Here is a 21,990-nt window from a genome sequence, read left to right as displayed (position 1 = left end):
ATAGGCATGTGCAAGGGGTGTGCCAAGTGTGCCCAGGCATACACTAATGTCTCAAGCAATAAGGGCCAAATTGAGGAGGCCATTGAGTAGGGATCCAGACACAGCATGCCATTGCTGGGAGCGAAAAGGAACAGTTCTGCTGGGAGCCTCTCTGCCAGGAGCCACGCTTCAAAGAGGCCAGGAGGAGGGACCCTGAAGGCTAATATCGCCTTGTAAGCCCCTCCTCTGGCCTGTGTCACCACAAAGCCCCAACAATGATGGGGCTTGAGAAGCGTCTCCCCATTCTCCCACCCTTCACCTGCAAAGGCCCTCCTGCGGTCAGGCAAGCCAAACACGGAGTAGGGCCTCAGTGTCTACAGTGTTTGAGAAATAAATAAAAACAATATCCTTTATGATAGAGTATTCAATAATTTTTTTAAAAAAAATCTCTGGGTGCACATACTAATGAAATGTGCTGCACATGCCTATGTCCCGCAGGTTGCAATGGCAAAAAGGAGAAGCATCTCTATAGGGCTCTTAGCCATGGGCCCCTTGCTGGGGTGTGGACCCTCAGCAGGCGCCCAACCACGCCTACCATTGACACAGTTGCCTGCCTTTGTAAGATAGATGGTCCCTTGTTCAGTTCTCATACAAGTACATTGTTTTCGGATCAGTGCAGGTGCTGCTCCACCCATCAAGTCCTTACTTTCTGTGTCTTACCTGCCACCTGGACATCGTTACATTTCCCTTCCTTGCAGCACTTTGCCTCCTATACCTGGCCGGCGTGACTGAACTGCACAGACGGGACAATGGTCCAAAGAACCGTGAGAAAGTTCTGCTGCTGAAATTGAGCAGGCCTCCTACACTGTAAGAGGCCTGGAGGGGAGACTCCTTGAGAACCATATGGAAGTCACTCTTGAGCTCTTTGGAAGGGTAAATATTCCTCCAAATAAATATCTGATGATGATGATAAATAAATACTTTTAGAAAGGGGAAAATGTGTTGTATAAACAAACAAGGGACAAGTTGAGCTTTTTGGTGGAACCAGGATTGGATCTGTTCCATCCAGCGATGACATCAGCTCTTCAATGGAGGCCGCTGGGCATGTGAGCTGAGGCCTAAAGCAACCTGCCTCGTGCAGCGTAAGGCCTTTGGCATAGCATGGACATGGCAATATCTATGCCCCCCTCACTGCTTTGGAAGGGTTGGAGCACTTTGGAAGCTTCCTGTTCCCTCCATATATATTAAACTAGCAAAGACACTCGGCTTTGCATGGGTGGAAATAGCAGCCAGACCTGGACACATTAGGCTGTTCTGAGTGTAGCCATGCCACTGTCACCCCTAGGCATGGCCCCTGCCATGGTGCACCCCTATACCTCCTGAGGGAGTGGTCTGTCTGCTGCACTTCCCTGAGGAGGGGCTGCCCCACAACAATGGGGAGAGTGCAGGCATTTAATTGTCCCTTGGCCTTCTCATCTCCTTGACTTCAAACTGTATGGATTGCAAAGCCATGTGCCGGTTAGGGAAATCTGCCCCTAGCAGTTGAGGATGTTACTGCAGGCTTCAACCACATGGACACATTAAAATCAATTAATTAACGAACTTTAAAAACAAAATAACCCTGAGGTGCACACCCCTAGGGTTCCCTTAGTATACATGCCATGTTCCAGGGGTTTAGGTTTTATGGTCTTGGTGCTATGGCGCTGACAGACAGACGGACTGACACAAATCCTCTGTTATCATAGATATTAGAATGCCACCAAGACTTGTAATGTGAAGGTGAAACTTCCTGTTCCTTGACTCCCACTGTGTCAGTGCTCCAGAAGCTGTGGAGGTGACTTTTTTTCAATACAGCCTTCACTTCCTCACACCCATCACTGCTGAATGACATTTGCTTCTTTCCCTCAGGTCTCAAGCCCTCCTCCTTCCCTCTTCCCCGGCTTTTTGTAGGGCTTCTCCTTTTTCTTCTCCGCTGCCACCTCAGAGCATTCGCCACCACCTCTGTCACCATTCCTGCCGCCAATACGGCCGCTCCAAGAGTGGGCTCTACTTGCAAAGTCCAAAGACCTCCCTCTGTCCCAGCCTTTGTGCTTTCTCCCTGCACACCTACGCGATGTGGAGCTATTGTTCCCGATTGCCTCAGACTCCTGGCCAGAGCTCAGAAACGTACAGTTTAGCTATTAAAGCTTGAGCTTCGAACTTTTTTGAACTTTTGCAATTTTCTGCATGGCTTCAGATTTAAAAAAAAATGAGCAAAATCGGTTTGGTACAGCTCTAGTAATAAGCTTTTCACTACCGTATTCTTACCTGGATATGATAAACCATCTCAAGAATTCTGGCTAGGAAGCGGGGTATAAATACAAAAATGAATCATTTGCAGTGGCTTGATTTGGGTGGCCCCGCCTTCAGAAGTGAGGTGGGTTTCCAGCTGAGGCAGGGCCTTCCAGATTTTGAAATACCTTCCGCAGTCAACCACTCTGTTAAGTTTCTGATGTCACTTAAAAACACCAGTGGTCTCCCAGGTCATTAAAATGCAAAAAAAGGAATCCAAAACAAACACAAAACTGTTTGTTTTTCAGGTGTTGGGAGCACTGGGCCACTTCGCTGTAAATTTCAATTGCTCCATTTTCATTTGGGTTTTTAATTGTGTTGCTTTATATTATTTGTCTGGTAAGCCAGTGTGGAGACCCCAAAAGGGTAAAAATGGGAGAGAAATACTGTAATTTTTTTAAAAAAAACCCTAAAGAAAATATTCTTGATCCATTTGGAGAGAGGTGGGAAAAAGAGGGTTAGGAAAAAGAAAAATTCTTTCCTTCAGATTTCTGGAAACTTCACAGTGAAACTACTCCACCCATCACTTTCCTTAAGAAAGTATTTTCTTTCCCCCCTCTGGGCTGGCTTCAAATCCAGACCACAGAGGAGTGACAGGCTGCTCAGTGCTGTTGGGTACCCCTGATTGGACGCTCTTGTGATGGACTGCTTCCATTATAATGGCCTCACATAGAATGATGTGTGGAGAGAGAGAGAGAGAGAGAGAGAAGGAGCCACGTGAAGTTCAAGCGCATGGGTCTGGAACTCACAAGACTAATCCCTAGAGATGTGACTCTTTCGCATGTGAGGGAGAAGAAACAGCATCGCCAGTACACAAGCCTGCAAAAAATGTTTCCCATGCTCCAGATATTAAGAAAGGAATAACATTACCACCCAGTAAACTCTTGCAACGCCCTTGCAAAATGGATTTTACAGAACGGGGCACTATTGCCAAGGCAAAACATACATCATGCACTAAAAGAGAACAGAAAAGTGGTTGTTATTTTTAATGTTGCTTTAGATTTGCTTTCCGAAAAGGCAGGGATGCACGGCTTGAGGCCGGGTGGCAGGTTGAGGGTCAGAAATGTACACACACCTTGCTGCAATTCCAACAATCCATCTCAAGATCACTGGGTTGGCTGGGTAGGCCATTAGTAATGCAGAACAATGGTCTTTTCCCTGGTGAGGGTCCTCTGAGCACTGAAGACAACTGCATGCCAGCCGCAGGATATGAACTCCTACTCTAGAGCTTACCGTCCGTGAGCTCTCTTCTACACTCAGGAAAGACTAGCCTTTTTTTCTGTTAAGATAACATTCTTAGGTGAAGAGGGCCTAATGTGTCCTGATGTACAGTCAACCAATGTTTTGGCAATTGTGAATTGGGTTAATTCTCATGTGTTTCTTCCCAGGGCCAGCGTCAACGGTACGCATGGTTGGGCACCTGCCAAGGGTCTACACTCCAACAGAGGCTCACTGACAGGTAGCATCATCAGATGGGGAGGGGGGAGAATTGCGGTTCCCTACCGTCACTTCTCCACCCCCGTTCCTGTCCCATCATACTTCCTCTTTCTTCCTGGGGGAACAAAGAGGAAGTAAACAAAGACCACGTGGCCCATTCACGGGCGGGTTTTATCACCCCGCTTTTCCTGCACACAACAGGAAATGGCGGCACATTCTGTTTCCTAAAAGAAAGTTGGATTAAAAGGGGTCCATTTTGTGACGGAAAAAAGGCAAGAAGGAGCAGGAGGCGGATGGCGTCGTCTAAAGGATGTGTGAAAAACTGTGAGTGGGCAGTAGCGAGAGTGCAATAAAACACTTGTCTGATGGACCTCAAGAGCCCGCTGGAGTTGCTTCTCCTCTTCAGCCTTGCAAGCTGCTTCTTTACCTACTTCTCGCTCTGGCCCAGATGCTGGAGATAGTGAGGAGGAAAAGCAGTAGATCCCCCTGCCAAATAGCTCACTGGCTCTCTGCCTGCCAAGCAAGCAAGCGGTGGCAATGACGGGAAAGGGAAGGTGGAGTAATAGCAGCTGGTGACAATGACAACGAGAAGGTGGATTCACTGAGGTAGGGGGCCTATTGAGGGTGTCTCGCCCAAGAGCCGGCACTATTTCTTCCTGCTCCAATTCCCTTCCTCCCTTCCTGTTTTGCACAAAATATATTTTGGACAAACCTATGGTTTGGAATTGGACAAACCTACGGGTTTTACACAAACAAATTTTGCCTCCAAACTGCAACCAGAAACCCACTTATTTATCATTTCTTTATAAAATGTATTACCCACTTTTCATTATAAAAGAATCCCAAAGTAGGGCACAACCAACGACTGGACATTTCAAGTCCTGATTTTGAATCTCGCCTGTATAAAACTGCTCTGAGAGAATCATCCCTTCATACAAGGAACATGTCACATAGAAAGTAAATGCTACATCAGTTCTTTCAATCCTAAACTTGAGAAGGGGAACATGACCGATGAGACATACATAAAATGTACAAAGCAAAAAACCAAATCATTGTTGTTTCATATTATAAACTCCTGTTTTTTTTTAAAGACACACACACACCAACAACTGCATTTCTCCCCACACTCCGTTCCCACTTCCACTGACCCCCGTGACATTCCTCACCAACTTACTAAAGAGATTCCCACCCAGCTGGGGACTAACTAAAGTCCCTCTGGGATACAGCTCAGTAATTTGGAACTCTGCATTTACTAGATTTCTGGCCTGCAGTAGGATCACCTAATAAGGCTGAAGTATGTCTTGGTTTTTTAACACACAAAAATAGCATGCAAAAAAAAAAAAGGTTTGAAACATCTCTGCCTCACAGTACTCCATAATGAGAGTAATTTTTTCTCATAGCAAATCAAGTTTAAAACCACCATCACCATCATCATCATCATACCTCTATGTTACACTTACTTGTTACCATTAATCTAAGAGAGTTATTGAGTCTTGAAAGGTGGAGCAATGAGACTAACATGCCACATTTTAGAGGATTTCTTCCATCTTAAAATACTTCCTTCCCAAGCCTGGGGAATGGGAAGAATAGCTAAGAGACTGGGTGGATTCTGAATATAGCAGAGTCAGCTTGGCTAGCCAACGTTCTATGGACAGAAACCAAGTTGGGGGGTTTGGGATTTGTTGGGTAGCCAGTTGTTCCTATTTTGCCTGGAAAGTTTGGCTGGAAGCAGAGAGGACAGAATGGGGAAAGGGAGGTGTCATCATCTGAGGGTTACCCAGAGGTTAATTTCTAAACAGATAAGGGAAGAGTCGAGGGGGTCCAGCCTCCAGCCTCCAAGCCCTTTCTCCCCTAAATTCAGGCATATATAAAGAACTATGCTCAGAGGTGACCTCGATGACTTCAGCATTTCTTCTATTTCCAATGTCCAGGCTGTGAGTGCCATTACGTGTACATCCAAAATGGCACCATCTATGCACAAGGAAGGTCTCAGCAGGTTTGGGAAAAGCCAAGGGTTGCAGAAGTACATGTTTTCTTCCCCCCCACCTTAAAGAAAAGGCCTAAAGGGCAAGTGCCTCCCCCCAAAAACACCCCAATGAGCAATGAGCAAGCTTAGCAGCCATGGAATACTGAGCATTTGTTAGGAGGGAGAAAGAGAAAACCAGGGAAATGTAATGGAATATCCTAGAAAGGGCTATGCTGGCTACCTGGCTGACTGGACAGGAACACTCACTCTGCAATATTTTGCTGCAGGTTCTTTTGTTAATCTTTAAGTCTAATTTATGTCCTCTATATTAATACAATAAAGCCCTTGGTCAAGGTTGACATCCTATTTCCAAAATTTATTGACTCTGTAAAACAGACAGCCCCCCTTTAAAGCAGATTACAAAATAGGACCCACAGTTACTTGAGAGCTTGCTTGTGCTTACTTCTGAGTAGGCGGGTATAGGATTGCACTGTAAGGTCCCTCCCAAACAACTCAGAACACCTGGGTTCATTCTGCATGATGCTTAAATAGATGGCGTTAAGAACTACAATTCTGGGAGTGAGAATAGATTTTCGAGACACACTTCCAATGAACTGGCTACAAGGAAATTCACAAGGGTTACTTTGAGTCATGCATATTTTAGGGGTTCCCTCATGCACGAAAATGACTGGCCCTTTTAAAAATCCCAAAAATGAATGAGCTGATGTGTCAAAAAGTATCTTCAGTGCTAACTCAGGAAAACAAACCAAAAAGAATAAGAACTTTAGGCCATCCTATTGCAAAAGAATTTTGCTGAGTCTGGAATTTAGCATTATATCCCACTGCCTAATAACAGATGTGATTTCTACACTTTTGGCTAACGGAAGCAAATCCAAGAACACGCCTATTGTCTAGAGAGCCCAGTTAACATTAATGTGGATTACTAGCTAAAGGCACAATCCTATGCATGTTTCGATACGCTGAGATATTTCTCATGCTGGCTGGTGAGCACATCTGTCTTGAACTTACTTGAACATAAGTCTGGCCATCTTCTTCTCCTGAAGTGTTCTATTGATGCAGGCAAAAGAGACATAGGGCTAGTTTGAACAACACGACAGCCCACCGTGGGTTAATTTGGCTATTGGGCGGTATAGAAATGCAATGAATAAGTAAATAAATGGAAATTCAGCCCCACTGAAATTGGAGCCACTAGCTTCCACTGTCCCCATTGGAGTTAAAGGGGGATTTCCTCCCAATGGAAATTGGGTTGCATCCCTCCTCCATGTCTGCTGTTACCCCAATAATAAGGAATTCCCCTTCTGCTGATGCTATTTGCACCTTAAACAAAACAAAACCTGCACCTTTAATGCAAATACACATTTTATGTGATACCTGCATGGGAACCTGTAAATTCTGAAATGTCTTAATGGCGCCAGAAGCTTATGGTGAATGTCCTCACAAGGAAAAATAGCTGTAAATTTGAAACTTATCCAACACAAGTTAAAAGGGGAGAAAGGACTATCAGATAACACAATGGGATAGAACAGGATGTTCTAAATGAATGTATTCTTGGTATTTAAAAGAGATGCTGTGGGGATGGGGTGGGTGTGGAAATGACACATCACGAGAGATCTGCGAGGAAGAGGATGCTAAAGAAGGGTCATTGCGTTAAAGGAAATGTAAAAATTAAAAAAAAGAACAGTGTCTTCTGGGAGCTTCGGATTGTTGTCTTGCTCCACAAATAGCTCCAGGAAAAATGTGACATTATTAGCATTTGCACCCTCTGCCATGCCTCTCAAGTCAGATGGTAATATTAAGGTTTAAAAAAAATGATAACGGCTGAATGAAGGCAGATGCAATATAAAAGGGAAGAAGAGTCACAGCAGATGACCTCCTAGCTTTATAGTCTGCAAACCCATTGTACTTAGGGTGACCATATGAAAAGGAGGACAGGGCTCCTGAATCTTTAAGATGCATAGAAAAGGGAATTTCAGCAGGTGTCATTTGTATATATGGAGAACCTGGTGAAATTCCCTCGCCATTACAACAGTTAAAGGTGCAGGAGCTATACTAGAGTGACCAGATTTAAAAGAGGGCAGGGCTCCTGCGGCTTTAACTGGTGTGACGAAGAGGAAATTTCACCAGGTTCTCCATATATACAAATGACACCTGCTGAAATTCCCTTTTCTATGCAACTGTTAAAGATACAGGAGCTCTGTCCTCCTTTTCATATGGTCACCGTAATTGTACTTCCCAGTGAAGGGAACACTGGCTCAGCTGTCAGCCATCAGCCAAACTCTCTTCCCTTTTTAAAATCTGGGTTCCCTTTTTAAAGGCTCAGTTCAGACAACACATTTCTCAATGGTGGTTTTAGGACTCCACTGTGGAGTTGTTACACCAACACTGAGAAATGTGTTGTCTGGAGGGAAAACTCCATCCCACGATGGAGTTTTGTTTGAAAAACACTCCACCCTGAATACCCACAATGTGCAGAGGAGAGTTCCTGCACAACCGTTGTGTTGAGTGTTGTCCTGAGGGCTCCGTGGAGTTTCCTGCTGCACTGAGTGGGGTTTCCCCACTGGCTACAGAGTTCCTTGGCAAGAGCGGCCAAAGGAGCAAGTGCTGCTCTAGGAAAGCCGCCAGGATTGGTTTTTCCCCTCAGCTATGGCTGATGGGATACCATTGGGAGGACTGCTGGAGGAGAGAGGGTGGAGCAGCGGTTCTCAACCTGTGGGTCGGGACCCCTTTGGGGGTCGGAAGACCCTTTCACAGGGGTCGCCTAAGACCATCGGAAAACACATATTTCCGATGGTCTTAGGAAACTGTATTGACTTAACTATGTCATGTATCATCTTTTGTATTATTAAAGCTATTGTTATGTATTATTTTCATTAGCAAACCATCCCATGACAATGGATCGTGTAGAGAAGAATGAAAATAATTTTATGGTTGGGGGTCACCACAACATGAGGAACTGTATTAAAGGGTCGTGGCATTAGGAAGGTTGAGAACCACTGGGGTGGAGGAACTGCCAATCAAATGTTGCATTGACTTTTACTCAACTCCATGGTAGCTCACACTCACACAACGGTGGAGTTAAAACATGTTGTCTGTGTAAGGAAGGGGTAAATTCACACATGGAATGGCTGTTCTTAAAATATGTTAAAGTGTTCTATTGATTTTAGCACTTAATTTTAACTTAAATTTAAATTTTACTGTTTTAACTCTGTATTTTAATCTTATATCAACTTTGCTGTGTGGTTTTATCCTGGTTGTGCTTTTTATACTGTATTTCGTAATTGTGTTTTAACCTGTTGGGTGTTTTATTGTGGTTTTAATTTTTGTGAACCGCCAAGAGAGCTTTGGCTATTGGGCGGTATAAAAATGTAATAAATAAATAAATAAATAAATAAATTCTATTGTTATGGTTTTAGGAGTGGAGTAGATAACCGGCCAGATGTATGGGGGCGTTCTGGTACTTCCTGGAACCGCTTGGGGCCAGGCCGGCTGACCTTGAGAGAAATTAACATCTCTGGAGAGGTGTGAAAGATCATCGCAGGGAGAGCCGAAGGGAGGGGGAAAGGAGTGGAAAGAGTATCTATAAAGGGTATACTTTGAAAGGGGGTTTTTGTTCTGAGCTGGCTGACTCCATGGCTGGGTGACGTATGATATTGTAACTTAGTTTTTAGTTTGCTTGGTTCTGGGTTCAATATATATCTGCATGTATCTATAGTTTTAGTTGCTAATCCTGTTTGCTTGCCTCTTTCCTAAATAAATTGGGCTTAAACCTCCAAACTGTGAGCTGTGTGCGTTTTGTTCTGGGGATCTGTGCAAAATCCAGTGGAAGGCCAGCTTGGCTGGGTCCAGTCTCCTTTACAGTCTGAACTGAGCCAAAATCTGACCTCCCTATTAAAAAAACTGTCTTAAAAACTGCCTTCACTTTTTAAAAACTGCCCTTTGTCCATTTATTCAAGTATACTTCCCTTCCCTTTTGTTTTGTTTTTAAATCAAACATTTAAAAAAGAGATTAGAGAGGGTGTGTGTGTGTGTGTGTGTGTGTGTGTGTGTGTGTGTGTGTGAGCCAGTTGGCACTCTCCATAGGTGGGTCTTCTCCATTCAAGCTCACATGTATTGAAAACCAGACACTCTTATAAGCACATATTGGGAATTAACATAGAGAGAGCAAGATGGACTAGTGCAAACATTGCCAGAGTTTGACCACAGGCCCCCATTTAACACGTAGCACCAGCGACTGGGGCAGACTAAAAATCCCAAACAAGATTTTCTCCTCAAAAGTGCTTGCATATGATCCTTGCCCCCCATATGGTACTGTTGGCAGCAGAGACTCAGTTCTGAGTCCTTTCTTTACCCAATATCAGACTGCCTTGAAGAAGACACAGAATCTTTTCGGTGGTGGCACCCACATTATGGAACTGCTGCTTCCCTAGGGATATTGAACAAGCTTATTCAATTGTAGGGTGTAGGTGTGGCCCCATTTTCTCCCAAGCAGTTGAACGAAGAGACCTCAGACCTATAAATGGGTTTAGGGCGCAATCCTATGCATGCTTAGAGAGGGAAAAGTCCTACAACTCCCAGCATGCTGGGCTGGGGGCATGCTGGGAGTTGTAGGACTTTTTTTCTGTTTAAACATGTACAGGATTGCACTTCTAGTCTTGCAGACAAGGAATATCAGAAGCCAGTCGGGCAATACTGGGTTCTTTCATGCTGCTGTTGGATTAATGTCTCCAACCTGAGAAGCACAATGAAATAGTTATTTGGAAAGACAAACTTGGTACAAGAAAGCAGGCATCTGACTACAGGAATCTGGTTTGAATTGAATCTTTATCAGCTGCTGGGAAGTGATTTGTGATTAATTTTACTGCTGCTTTTATGTTTTGTATGGTTCGTTGTTTTGGGATTTTAATGGTTTTTAGTACAGAAAGGCATTTTATTGTCCATTTTTATTTGCCGGAATCTCCTCTAAGGACTCCCTGAAACTATGCTGGGGGGAGGGGCAGAAACGAGTGAGTGAATTAATAAAAATTCCTAAGACACTCAAAGAAGAAAAACCACAGGGGCATATTTGGCATCAGGGATTGGTGTTGAGGTGTTCTGGCTTGTCCCCTTTATTATTTAGCATCTACCTGAAACTACTGGGAGGGGTATCCAATGCTCTGGGGGGGATCTACGCTAGCACTTTATAACAGTTTTGACAACTGTTGGGGCCCAGGACACACTACATATACAGTTTTCAAAACATTTTCAAAGTGCTTTAAAGCGCTTTAAAAGCAATAGTGTAGATCCCCCCTTGGAGTGAGATGCCATCAAAATACTGATGACACTCAGCTCTATTGCTCTTTGTTACATGACTCCAAGGAAGTGTTCAACACACTTGATTGCTGCCTAAACCCGATGCCTAAATCAGAAGAGGTTAAACAAGCTGAGCTTAAATCCAGGAAACCAGAGGTCCAATTGGACAGTAGAAAACCTGGCTCGCAAACTGGCATTCAACCTATTCTGCAAGGGGGTCACACTCCCCCTGAAAGATCAGGTTCATAACTTGGGAGGGCTCCTGGAGCCTATGCTGTCTCTGGATCTTCAGCTGGTAGCAGTGGCGAAGAGCGCATTCGTACAACTATTTTTCATGCACTGGCTCTGACCATTCCTGAGTTGGTCTGATCTTGCAGTCTGATCATGCCTTGGTTACATCACGGTTAGACTACTGCAACGTGCTTGACGTGGGGCTACCCCCATATATATATTTTAATGGCATCGCCTGGGAACATATTTTGCAACACTGAACTAAATATCATTTACATCCACGCAGGCAAAGCTGACTGCTTGACAGCCAGTGAACAAGATAGTAAACATCACACAGAAACCCAATATATAAAATGATCTTGTTACAGTGGTATCTTGGGGCCCTTACTCATCCTGCTACTATTAGTAACTAATTATCTAAATGCCTCCACATATCAGCATATGTGATCCACAGGGCTTAATTTCCTAGCCACAGATATTGTTGTTCATTAGTATATTACTACACTTAATTAGAATATGCCTTCCTCATTTACTCATACCAAAAAGATGCTCCAGGTTAGGGTGTGCAAAACAGAGACCCAGGGAGCTTTGTGCAACAAATCTTCAAAGATCTTAATTTAAAATCCTTGTCCATGCGGTGTCAGGGAGATGCAAGTGCCTTTTGCCTCTGCTCTCTGGGGAGCTACATCTATTCCTGCTCTAAAATCTTCTGAGCGATGTAAAAGAAAAGAGCTGCTCTCTGTGGAGACAGCACTCCGCAAAGTTGGATCTGTTTACCTCAGGTCCTCACCTCATTAACCACACAACATTTCACACTGAACTATAGTTAACCAAGAGGAATTTATTGAGGAAAAGAAAAACTGTTGGATAACGGTGATATGGAAAACATTACAGAGCACAATAAAATATGAATTCAGCTTTCACACTTGATTCCTAGACCAGCAGGGCCAGAGCTTTCACACTTGATTCCTAGACCAGCAGGGCCAGATCTGTTTTATCAAGCAGGATAAAACACTTTGAAAACATTTTGAAAACTGTATATGGAGTGTGTCATGGGCCCCAACAGTTGTCACTACTGTTATAAACCGTTTTAAGGCAGTAGTGTAGATCTTGTCCAGGGGCGCTCAAACCTTCTACCCTGAGGGACCCTTTGAGAGAGCTGAAAAAGATAGCAGAACCAGACACAAAATGGTGGCAGAGTTTGGAGGCAGAGTTTGGCACAATCACTCACAATGATTGTAGTGTAATGGCCAGTGTGGTGTAGTGGCTAGAGTGTCAGACTGGGAGCCGGGAGAGCCGGGTTCTAATCCCCACTCAGCCATGGAAACCCACTGGGTGACTTTGGGCCAGTCACAGACTCTCAGCCCAACCCACCTAACAGGGTTGTCGTTGTGAGGTTAAAGTGGAGAGGAGGAGGATTATGTATGCCACCTTGGGTTCCTTGCAGGAAAAAAGGCAGGATGTAAATGCAATAAAATAAATAAATAAATAACTGATATAATTTTATACGGCTCTGTAATCCCACTTTGGAAATGGCTAAATCTTTTGCCACAGTGACTTCCTTGAAGCAAGTTGTTCAATAACTCAACTTTCCTGAAGTGAAGTAGAGACATGGGCTCTGGAGGTATCATGACAGCCTCCTCACTTCAGAGTATTCTGATCCAGAGGCTCAAAGAGGAAAACTCTCAAAGTATTCTGACTCTTCTGCTGTCATTTCTTGTCCCTTTCTCTTCTCTCGCTCAACTAATAACCTCTTCCCCTATCCTGCAGATTTCTTTCGTGCCTCCCTCCTGCTAGAGGTACTGGGAGGGCTGCAGCACTCTGCCCTACCCGAAAATAAGCTGAGACCCACTGGTGGTTTGCAGCCCACAGTTTGAGAAACACTGTGCTAAAGATATGGTGGTTAGCTTCTGGTTTGTTTATTTAAAATATTTATATCCCACCTGCTTATCAGAAGAAAAGGTATTAAAGTAGCTAACAGTATTGTTGTTACATGCAAACCCTGAACTGTGTCCTGCTTGTGGGTCCCTGGTCAACAGCTGGTCGGCCACTGTATGAACAGAGTACTGGATTAGATGCAGCATGGCTCTTATGTTCTTAAACTATGATTCAACAATAACTCATATTCAGGGGTTGTCGTTATGTGTGAACCAGGTCTATATCTCCCCTCTCTTTTTTGGATTTTTTTATGTAACAGACATGTAATATATACATAGGCATATCCTATATACTAATCATGATCCTTATGTAGCCAAAACTGCACTACCCATGTACAAGAGGGAGGCATCAGCAGGCTTGGGGAAATACCATGGCCTGCAAACGTACAAAAAATCTTTAGAACAAAAACGCAAAAGGGGGGGGGGAGGTTTAGCCCAAAACAGCTCCATGCAGACTAAGCTGCTTGATGGGCATAGAATGGTGTAGTGAGTTTGACAACAGAAGAAATGGTGAGGAGTCAGGTCAGGTGTGAACTTACATAGTTGTTCTGTATGCTGTTTATTAAATGTATACAGGCCTGTTTGGTATATAGAATAACTAGACTTTTTCTAGTTTTTACACCTTGAAAAGATTTTCTTTCTTTCTTTTCATTACAAGTGGAACTGTGAGCAAATGTAGTATTATGCCTTGATTAAAATTTGGTAGGTTTACCAGGGTTCAGATAAAATCCCACTGGAGCAAGGTCCAATCTGTGGCCATCCTGTTCCAACGTTTCTATCATCCCATCAACTCTTTTCCAGCAAGAAGAACAGATCGCTTATTGTGTACCATCTACGACAACTCAATCCATGCTTCTCAAAGATGCTCTCTGAGTCACCACAGTCCTGACCTGCTGTAGCAAGAGTCCTCTTTGAAATGCCAATATTCATCCATCATGAGCGCTGCCAGCAGCTTGGAAAGGAAAGGACTCCATGGATCATTTAGTCCAATTTTTAAAATTGCACAGTGAAATCATGTTAAGGGAGTAAGTTGAGATAATAAAAATGAGATAATAAAAATGTTCAATCTAGCAACAGTAGTTTTTTTTTTAAAAAAAGAATACTGCAAGCACATACCAAATGCATCTATTAACTGAGCAGTAGATATTTGTTTTTTTTTATAGCAACCAAGGCATAATGGCTTGGATCTTAAGATTAGTGAGAACACAATTATATGCATGTTTAGACAGAATGTACTACAACTCCCAGCGTGCCCTAGTCTTTCCCCTCTTCTCCCCGCTTGCAGCCCCCTGGGAGCCATAGGAGATAAGGCGGTTTGCGGCAGGAATGTTTCCCAACCTTTCCTCTTTCTGCAGCCACCTGCAACCTCAGAAAAGCATCTCCAGAGAGCCAGGAGTCCCTCCAGAACTGTAGAGAGAGCTGTAGCCTCAGAGGGGGAAATCCCCGCTTGATTTTCCTCCCAGACACCGTGCAAAGCTCCTTTCCTGATATTGCTGTTGCAGCCTTGAAAGACGATGAGAAACAACTAAGGGAGGCAAAACGGGGAAGGAAGAAGCCGCGGATCCACTGGATGCACAAGCCTCTTTTCCTCTGTTCCCATCCCCGGCCAGGTAGGTGAGCTAGACAGGCTCAGGGGCCCGTCTAGCTCAAATTACAACAAAGGAGGGTGGAGAGGATGTCAAAGCCTCATTCGTTCCTCCAGCCCTGCTTGGATCTTGCTGGCCGTGCTTCGGAAAGACAGAAGCCCCCTGAGAACAAGGATTAATTCCACAGGATTGTCCTCTTTTCTTAGGATGCTAGCCATTGTCACTTGGATGCTATCCAAAATGAAATATAATCTCAAACGTACTAGTCGTTAAGATTTTGAAGATAGGCTTGAAAGCAAGGAGGCAGAAATCCGTGCAATTTCAGGCCCTTTCTACACCTAAGGATTATCCCAGGCAAACGAAGGGATCGTTCCTGCCTGCTCCCGGGATCACCTGTGTGTCATCTGGATGCTCAAGGATGATCCTGGGCATCCAAATGGGGAAAAAGGCAGGTGTAGAAACGGCCTCAAAATCCAAGGAAGCATCAAACACTGGGTGCCAATAAAGGCTGGAAAATGCTTGGTTATTTATTTATGTGTGTGGATGGAGGAACCCATTTGGATTTCGCACCTTTGGCTGCCAAGTGCCCTGGGGGCCGCCCTGACAGCGGTGTATTGGCACTGTGCTCCCCCTAAACCCCGCGGTTTCTCTCCTATAGGGTTACACTTGCTAATCCCAACACCAAAGAGATAGCGTGGGGTTTCTGGCAGTTATGCAGGAAGTAGAGCTACCCTCCACCCACTTCCTGGCTTCCAGCAACCAATCGCTGGTCACCATTCGCCAGGACCGCCCTCCCGGATTGGCCATGGAGTGAGGGCAGATGGCGGAAGAGACTTCACATGGGCAGAAAAAGTTGGGGTAAGTGCCTGACATTTCAGCTGCAGATCTTTGGCTCTTTGCCCCAGGGTGGCTCCGAATCAGTGGCTGCATCATATAACCAACACAGCACAGATTCAGAGCGATCCCAGGGCAAAGACAACGTATAGACAGGCCCTTGGACTGTGCTCTCTTTCTCTCTCTCTTTCACCCACCCACACCCAATTTACTCTCCTGTTTTTCACCCAAGGTACAAACTCCCCTCCCTTCGGATAAATTTCTCAGTCAACCTTCTTGTTGCTGTGCACTCCTTTAACTTAGTGCCTTCTCCAACTTACTAAGCACAGTCCTTTGCAAAGTTCCTAGCCTTGTCCATACTGTCCTTATTTAGGGGCTGTCCTCAAATTAACCCCTTCCAAAGGAGAGGCTGAAAGCATCTCAGCAGCAGCTATGGTCAAGTTTTGATAGTTCATTCATTGTTATTTATTATGGTCACAGACCAGCAAAATCAACACCAAAACATACAAGGGATAGATAAAAAGTGACATAAAATCAAAATACAGCTTGGTGAGTTGCTTCTCTCAGAAGGATTGCAATGTTATTTTTCTAATTTGCATTGAGGTCATGAGAAACTTAGAGACCCTTTCAGTAATATGGGAGGACACATCCCTTAAACAGATTAATACCAACGTTGTGGGGCTACATCCAGAAAAGGCTGTTAATAAAGGAAAGATTAACTTTTTTCTGCATTCTTCGTACATGTAACAGTGCAAAATGACACGTTCAACAGATTCAATTGCTCCAGAACCACAGGGACATATCTGTTCATTAACCGGGATCTTACTAAATCATCCTTCTAGTAATGCTGATGGCAACACATTAAAGCGAGCGAGGGTAAATGCTCTCCTATACTTGGGAATGGTTAAAGCATACAGATATGAAGCTGCAGTGAGCCCATAGTTATTAAAATTATTGTAGAGCAGTGGAGAGCAAGATTTGTTAGCAGCAGTTCTTAAATGCTGTAGATCTAGATCTATTAGTCTTTGATAGTTGCACTGGTAACGTATCCCTGAATGGGGAAAGAAAGCGGCGAATGGCCATTCAGAACAATTCAGTTATTCAGCCTGACACGCTACCTTGCTTTTGCTTACATAAGGAAAGCCCCTGTAACTGAAGCCACAGATTCTCTAAAACAACTTTTAAAATCCATTTACTCACGGCTCCACCACTGCACAGTGCAGGCTAATACTGTGTATAATCTCTCTAAACACTACGACACAGGTTTCCTGGAGAACAAACTGAACGTCTTTTGTGTCTGCCACACACTTGGTACAACTTTCAAAAGATTGTATTTATGTACTGCTCATCACCAGCAAAACATTTTGGGTGAATTACGAAAAATAAGATAGAAAAATTTAAATAAAATACAAGAAACTACAGCATATTAAAGTAATACACTGAAAAGACTTGCAGGGGAATGGATTTTTTTGGTTGCATTCTGGACAAATGCTAAATCTCAAGATACTTACATGTTCATTTGGCTTTCCTTTCTTCCTTCTGAGTAGACATGTATAGGACTGCACTGTCGAAGTATTTTCAGGATGTTCTGCCCTATTTATATATTTCACGTTGGTTTTAGCGGGCTTCTTTTCATTAGGCCCATTTTGTTAAAAAATACCATCAGGAAACAAGAGCTAAAGTATACCTCTGTTGTTGTTGTTTTGTTTCTGTCTGGTTGTTGGGTAAAAGAGCTAGAACTAAATTAAAGCAGATAGCTTATAAGAACAGAAGAAGTGCCCTGCTGGATCAGACCACGGGTCCATCTAGTCCAGCACTCTGTTCACACAGTGGCCAACCAGCTGTCAACCGGGGACCAACAAAGCAGGACATGGTGCAACAGCACACTCCCACCACTTATTGTGACATATAAACCTGGAATCTTGGGCCTAATCTATACCAAGCTGGGTATTGCACTATGGAAGTGGCATGGAAGTAGTATATAAAAGGCAGGAGCCACACTCCTGTGTTATAGAGATATTGAAGTGCACTGAAAACTGTTTAGGCCTATTGACACGTACCATATACCGCTTTCACACCACTATATCCTGCTTGGTGTGGCTCCTGCCTTTTATTTAACGCTTTCATGTGCAATATTCTGCTTGGTGTAGATTAGGCCCTCGTTTGTTGCTTCCAAGTAAGCCACGGTCATAAGCCCCTTGCCTCATCCCTTTCCTTTCCCAAGCCGAGCTTTGAACTTTTATGAAGTTTCAAATTTTTCTGCACATCTACACTGTTTAAGCTTCAGTTTAATACATAAACGAGCAAAATCGGTCTGGCAGATCTTGAATAATAAGCCTTACACTACTGTATTCTTAGATAAGAAGATACCTGCTGATATACTTTAGCAAAACGATTGGGGAGGGTCTATATATTGCAAAGATTAATGCAAACGACCACCACCCCGCATCCTGGCATGGTGTTCCATCTGGTAGAGATTGTGGCACCTGCTGTTAGAAGTGAGGGGTGGGGTTTGCCCCCACTATAGTGCCCCCATAATTCCATAGCCACATTATTAAAGCTTTCCAATCTGTCTCCCATAGTCAAACTCAGTATGGATTCGCACGTCCACTAAGTAAGCCAAAGTCTGCAGTTCTGCTGAGATGGATAGTTTATTCCCCATCATGCATTCAGGTGCACATTCAAGAGGATTTTTAAACTCATAATAAACAATTTGAATTTCAGTGCTGGCTGCAGAACTGTGGCGATCTTGAGATTAAAACCCTCAATAACATATTTTTACTTCATTGTTGCCTTCGTTCGATTCTGCATGGATGGTCTTTAGACTGACAGCCACCTCGAGTGGAATATGAATAAATATACAGAAACACAGACACATGAAAAAACCCGATTATTCAGAAGACGACGCGCTTCTAATTTGCAGTTCTACGCCGTGTGCCTGCTGCAGTACTCAGAAAAGTTGCGCACGGACCCATTTGAAAGAGCTGACAAGCCACTATTATGCCAATATTCTGTCAAGTTCTTTCAAAACAAAATAAAATTGCTGACGACTGAACTATAGAGCTGCAAGGCTTGCACTGGAACTTCTCCAAAAGATAGGGAAAGCGTCACTCCAAAGTACGTTAAATTATTCCTCCTGCAATCAATTATATAGGCCTTGTAAATAACCCCGCAAAAGTTACTAGCAAGCAAAAAGAAAAAAAAAGTTTTACAAGCCTGTCAGGAGTTGGCAAAGGAAGGGTGAAGAGTGGTTGGCTGCATTGCTATGCTGGGTACAATATACCATCCCTCCTCTGTCAGTTTGCTCACTCGCCTGCATGGAATTCCTTGTCACCTATGGTGACCACGCTAAGACTTAAATACAAGGCTGATCTGTACACACACCGGCTGCATTTGTATGAAGTGCTAAGCCATGGTTTGTTGCTTTAGCTGCAAATTGTCTTGCAGTTGGACAAACAAACTGTAGCTTGTCTGATTCTTCAAGAAACAAAATCCCTTGTCCATAGTAAAATGAATGCTGGAGAGAAGGATTCCAGCCTAGCTTTTTGCTTCATAGGTTAGATTGTTTTGTATGCGCAGTGCATTTGTTTCAAGGAAAGGCATCAGATCATGTGATTCTCACAGCTGCAGTTGAAAGCAGTACAGCCCAGGAACAGTTTTAACACTTCATCTGCTGCTTTTTGTTAGGGTAACCATATGAAAAGGAGGACAGGGCTCCTGCATCTTTAACAGTTGTATTGAAAAGGAAATTTCAGCAGGTGTCATTTGTATATATGGGGAACCTGGTGAAATTTCCTCTTCATCACACCAGTTAAAGTTGCAGGTGCCCTGCCCTCTTTTAAATCTGGTCACTCAGGTATAGCTCCTGCAGCTTTAACTGCTGTGATGAAGAGGGAATTCCACCAGGTTCCCAATACATACAAATGAAACCTGCTGAGATTCCTTTTTCTATGCAACTCTTAAAGATACAGGAGCCCTGTCCTCCTTTTCATATGGTCACCCTACTTTTTGTGTACTAGCCCTAATTTAGGAAGGAACACACTGGGTTCTTAGAAACACAGAACTGACTCGCTTGCACAAATTATTGATCATAATTCAGGGTCAGCTTGCACGATTAAGGTAATGTGGGAATAGCATGCTCATAAGAACATAAGAAGAGCCCTGCTGGATCAGACCAAGGGCCTAGCTGCTACTTACCAACCACACGCCTCTAGGAAGCCAACAAATAGGACATAAAGGTGCTAGTTCACTCCATTGTTGTTCCCCAGCAAGCGGTACTACATAGCCATCATGAATAACACAGACCCACTGATAAGACCAATCTCAAGAATCGTAGTCTAAAAATTAAGCCATGACTTAAGCATAAAAAGCCGTCTTATCCCGGGAAACCAGACTGAGGGCGTGTCTACACCACAGGGTGTAGAGGGAGGGGGTTGATCCTGGACTTACCTGCTTCCAGGATCATCCCTGGCTGTCTACATCGAAGCACGACATCATGGAAAGGAAAAGGGACATTGTGCCATCATGGCCGCCATTTTTTTTTTATTTTAAAAAGACAGGAGCCAGAGCACACATGCGCTCCAGCGAAAAAGTAAGTCCCTGGACAACCTCCAGCCCAGTTTCTTCCCTCTACTGACCTCCACTACTTGCGGTGAGGAGGGAAGAAGCTGGGATGGGTGCCCACACCGCCCAAGTTCCTCGGGATTGTCCCGGGATTGAATCATAGAATAGCAGAGTTGGAAGGGGCCTACAGGGCCATCAAGTCCAACCCCCTGCTCAATGCAGGAATCCACCCTAAAGCATCCCTGACAGATGCTTGTCCAGCTGCCTCTTGAAGGCCTCTAGTGTGGGAGAGCCCACAACCTCCCTAGGTAACTGGTTCCATTGTCGTACTGCTCTAACAGTCAGGAAGTTTTTCCTGATATCCAGCTGGAATCTGGCTTTCTTTAACTTGAGCCCTTTATTCAGTGTCCTGCACTCTGGGAGGATCGAGAAGAGATCCTGGCAGGAAACCCCAGGGGAAAAATGGTTCCAGAAATCCCAGGGAAATGGAGGGACTGTCCCTGCCTGCTCCTGGGATCCCCTGTACATCATGTGGATACACAGGGAAGATCCCGGGACGATTGGGGGTGGGGGTGGGGAGGCATGGTGTAGACATGCCCTGAGGTGCAAAGTGGAGGCAAAAGTAGGGTGACCATATGAAAAGGAGGACAGGGCTCCTGTATCTTTAATAGCTGCATAGAAAAGGGAATTTCAGCAGGTGTCATTTGTATGCATGTCGCACCTGGTGAAATTTCCTCTTCATCACAACAGTTAAAGCTGCAGGAGCTATACTAGGGTGACCAGATTTAAAAGAGGGCAGGGCACCTGCAGCTTTAATTGTTGTGATGAAGAGGGAATTTCACCAGGTTCCCCATATATACAAATGACACCTGCTGAAATTTCTTTTTCAATACAACTGTTAAAGACACAGGAGCCCTGTCTTCCTTTTCATATGGTCACCCTAGGCAACAGTCCGCAAAAGACAGGTATGAGTATTTCATGTGTGATTTATAAATATGCTAAAGGAAATAAACACATAAATAAACGACTCTTCTCGTGGTGACTACTTTTGGTTCCCATCACCTTCAGGCAAGAACAGAGAGACTTTGTCTAACCTTGTTGAGCTGGGGGTTCCTGGTGATGTCATAGCCCCTCTTTTTAATCCCCGTGGCTTTCGTGGGCGAAGGATAGGATTCTCTCGAGTAGCAGCATCTATTCTGGGGGAAGCGGAGGCCTTGGACTGTGCTGGTGGCCCCCACCATCTGAAGAAGGTGGCTCCCGGTTCTCCTGCAAACGGGCATCAGCATCCTTTCCTTCACCTGGAGGAGATCCTTCACCTGAGCTGTTTCGAAACAAGGCACACATGCGAAAGGGCGCGTTGAGCCAGGCGGGGTCCTGCCAGCACCAAGAGATGGGGAGGGGGGGTTCTCTGTAACAGGGCTAAGCTGGTCCCCTTCCCCCAAACCCGCTGGATCCTTGGCCCCTGGCAAGGGCTGGAAACAAAAAGGCGATGCTTACTAGGCTCTACCGCGCTTCCTTTGCTCAGATCAAGGTGCCTCGCTCATCAGCCGGCAATTGCACCCAGCAGCAGCGCATAGAGGAGGCGACCCTGGGAAAAACGAAAGCAAACCCCAGGAAGCAGATCGAGTGACAAGGTTTGCAACCCGGAGACTGGCTGTTGCGAAACTACGGCGTCTCCGCCCCCCCCCCCCGCCCTTTCCCCTCTCTCCCTCCTCCACCCCCCCCATCTCAGGAGCTCTCTGCGTCTTGGTCTCGCTGGGGCTGCCTCCGCCTCGGTTGGAGCAGAGAGAGATGAGAAGCCGCGTTTGTGTGAGCT

At 44.6% G+C, this 21,990-nt stretch overlaps 1 protein-coding gene across 1 annotated transcript in view; it reads right to left on the bottom strand.

Moving 5' to 3' along the window:
- ME3 (malic enzyme 3) overlaps nucleotides 1-21,750 on the bottom strand; it is a 112,605-nt gene extending 90,855 nt beyond the window's left edge. Inside the window, exons 1-2 of the mRNA XM_063127193.1 lie at nucleotides 21,672-21,750; nucleotides 21,269-21,495 (exon numbers count right to left, since the gene is read on the bottom strand). Coding sequence (XP_062983263.1) covers nucleotides 21,269-21,460 — 192 coding nt within the window. The 5' untranslated portion in view covers nucleotides 21,461-21,495; nucleotides 21,672-21,750. The remainder of the gene's footprint in view (nucleotides 1-21,268; nucleotides 21,496-21,671) is intronic.
- Nucleotides 21,751-21,990: the final 240 nt, after the last annotated feature.

This window comes from Elgaria multicarinata, chromosome 5 (assembly GCF_023053635.1).
Source record: "Elgaria multicarinata webbii isolate HBS135686 ecotype San Diego chromosome 5, rElgMul1.1.pri, whole genome shotgun sequence".
Lineage (NCBI taxonomy): Eukaryota > Metazoa > Chordata > Lepidosauria > Squamata > Anguidae > Elgaria > Elgaria multicarinata.
The sequence above is the reverse complement of the archived record's forward strand: the minus strand, read 5'-3'. Positions and strand labels throughout refer to the sequence as shown.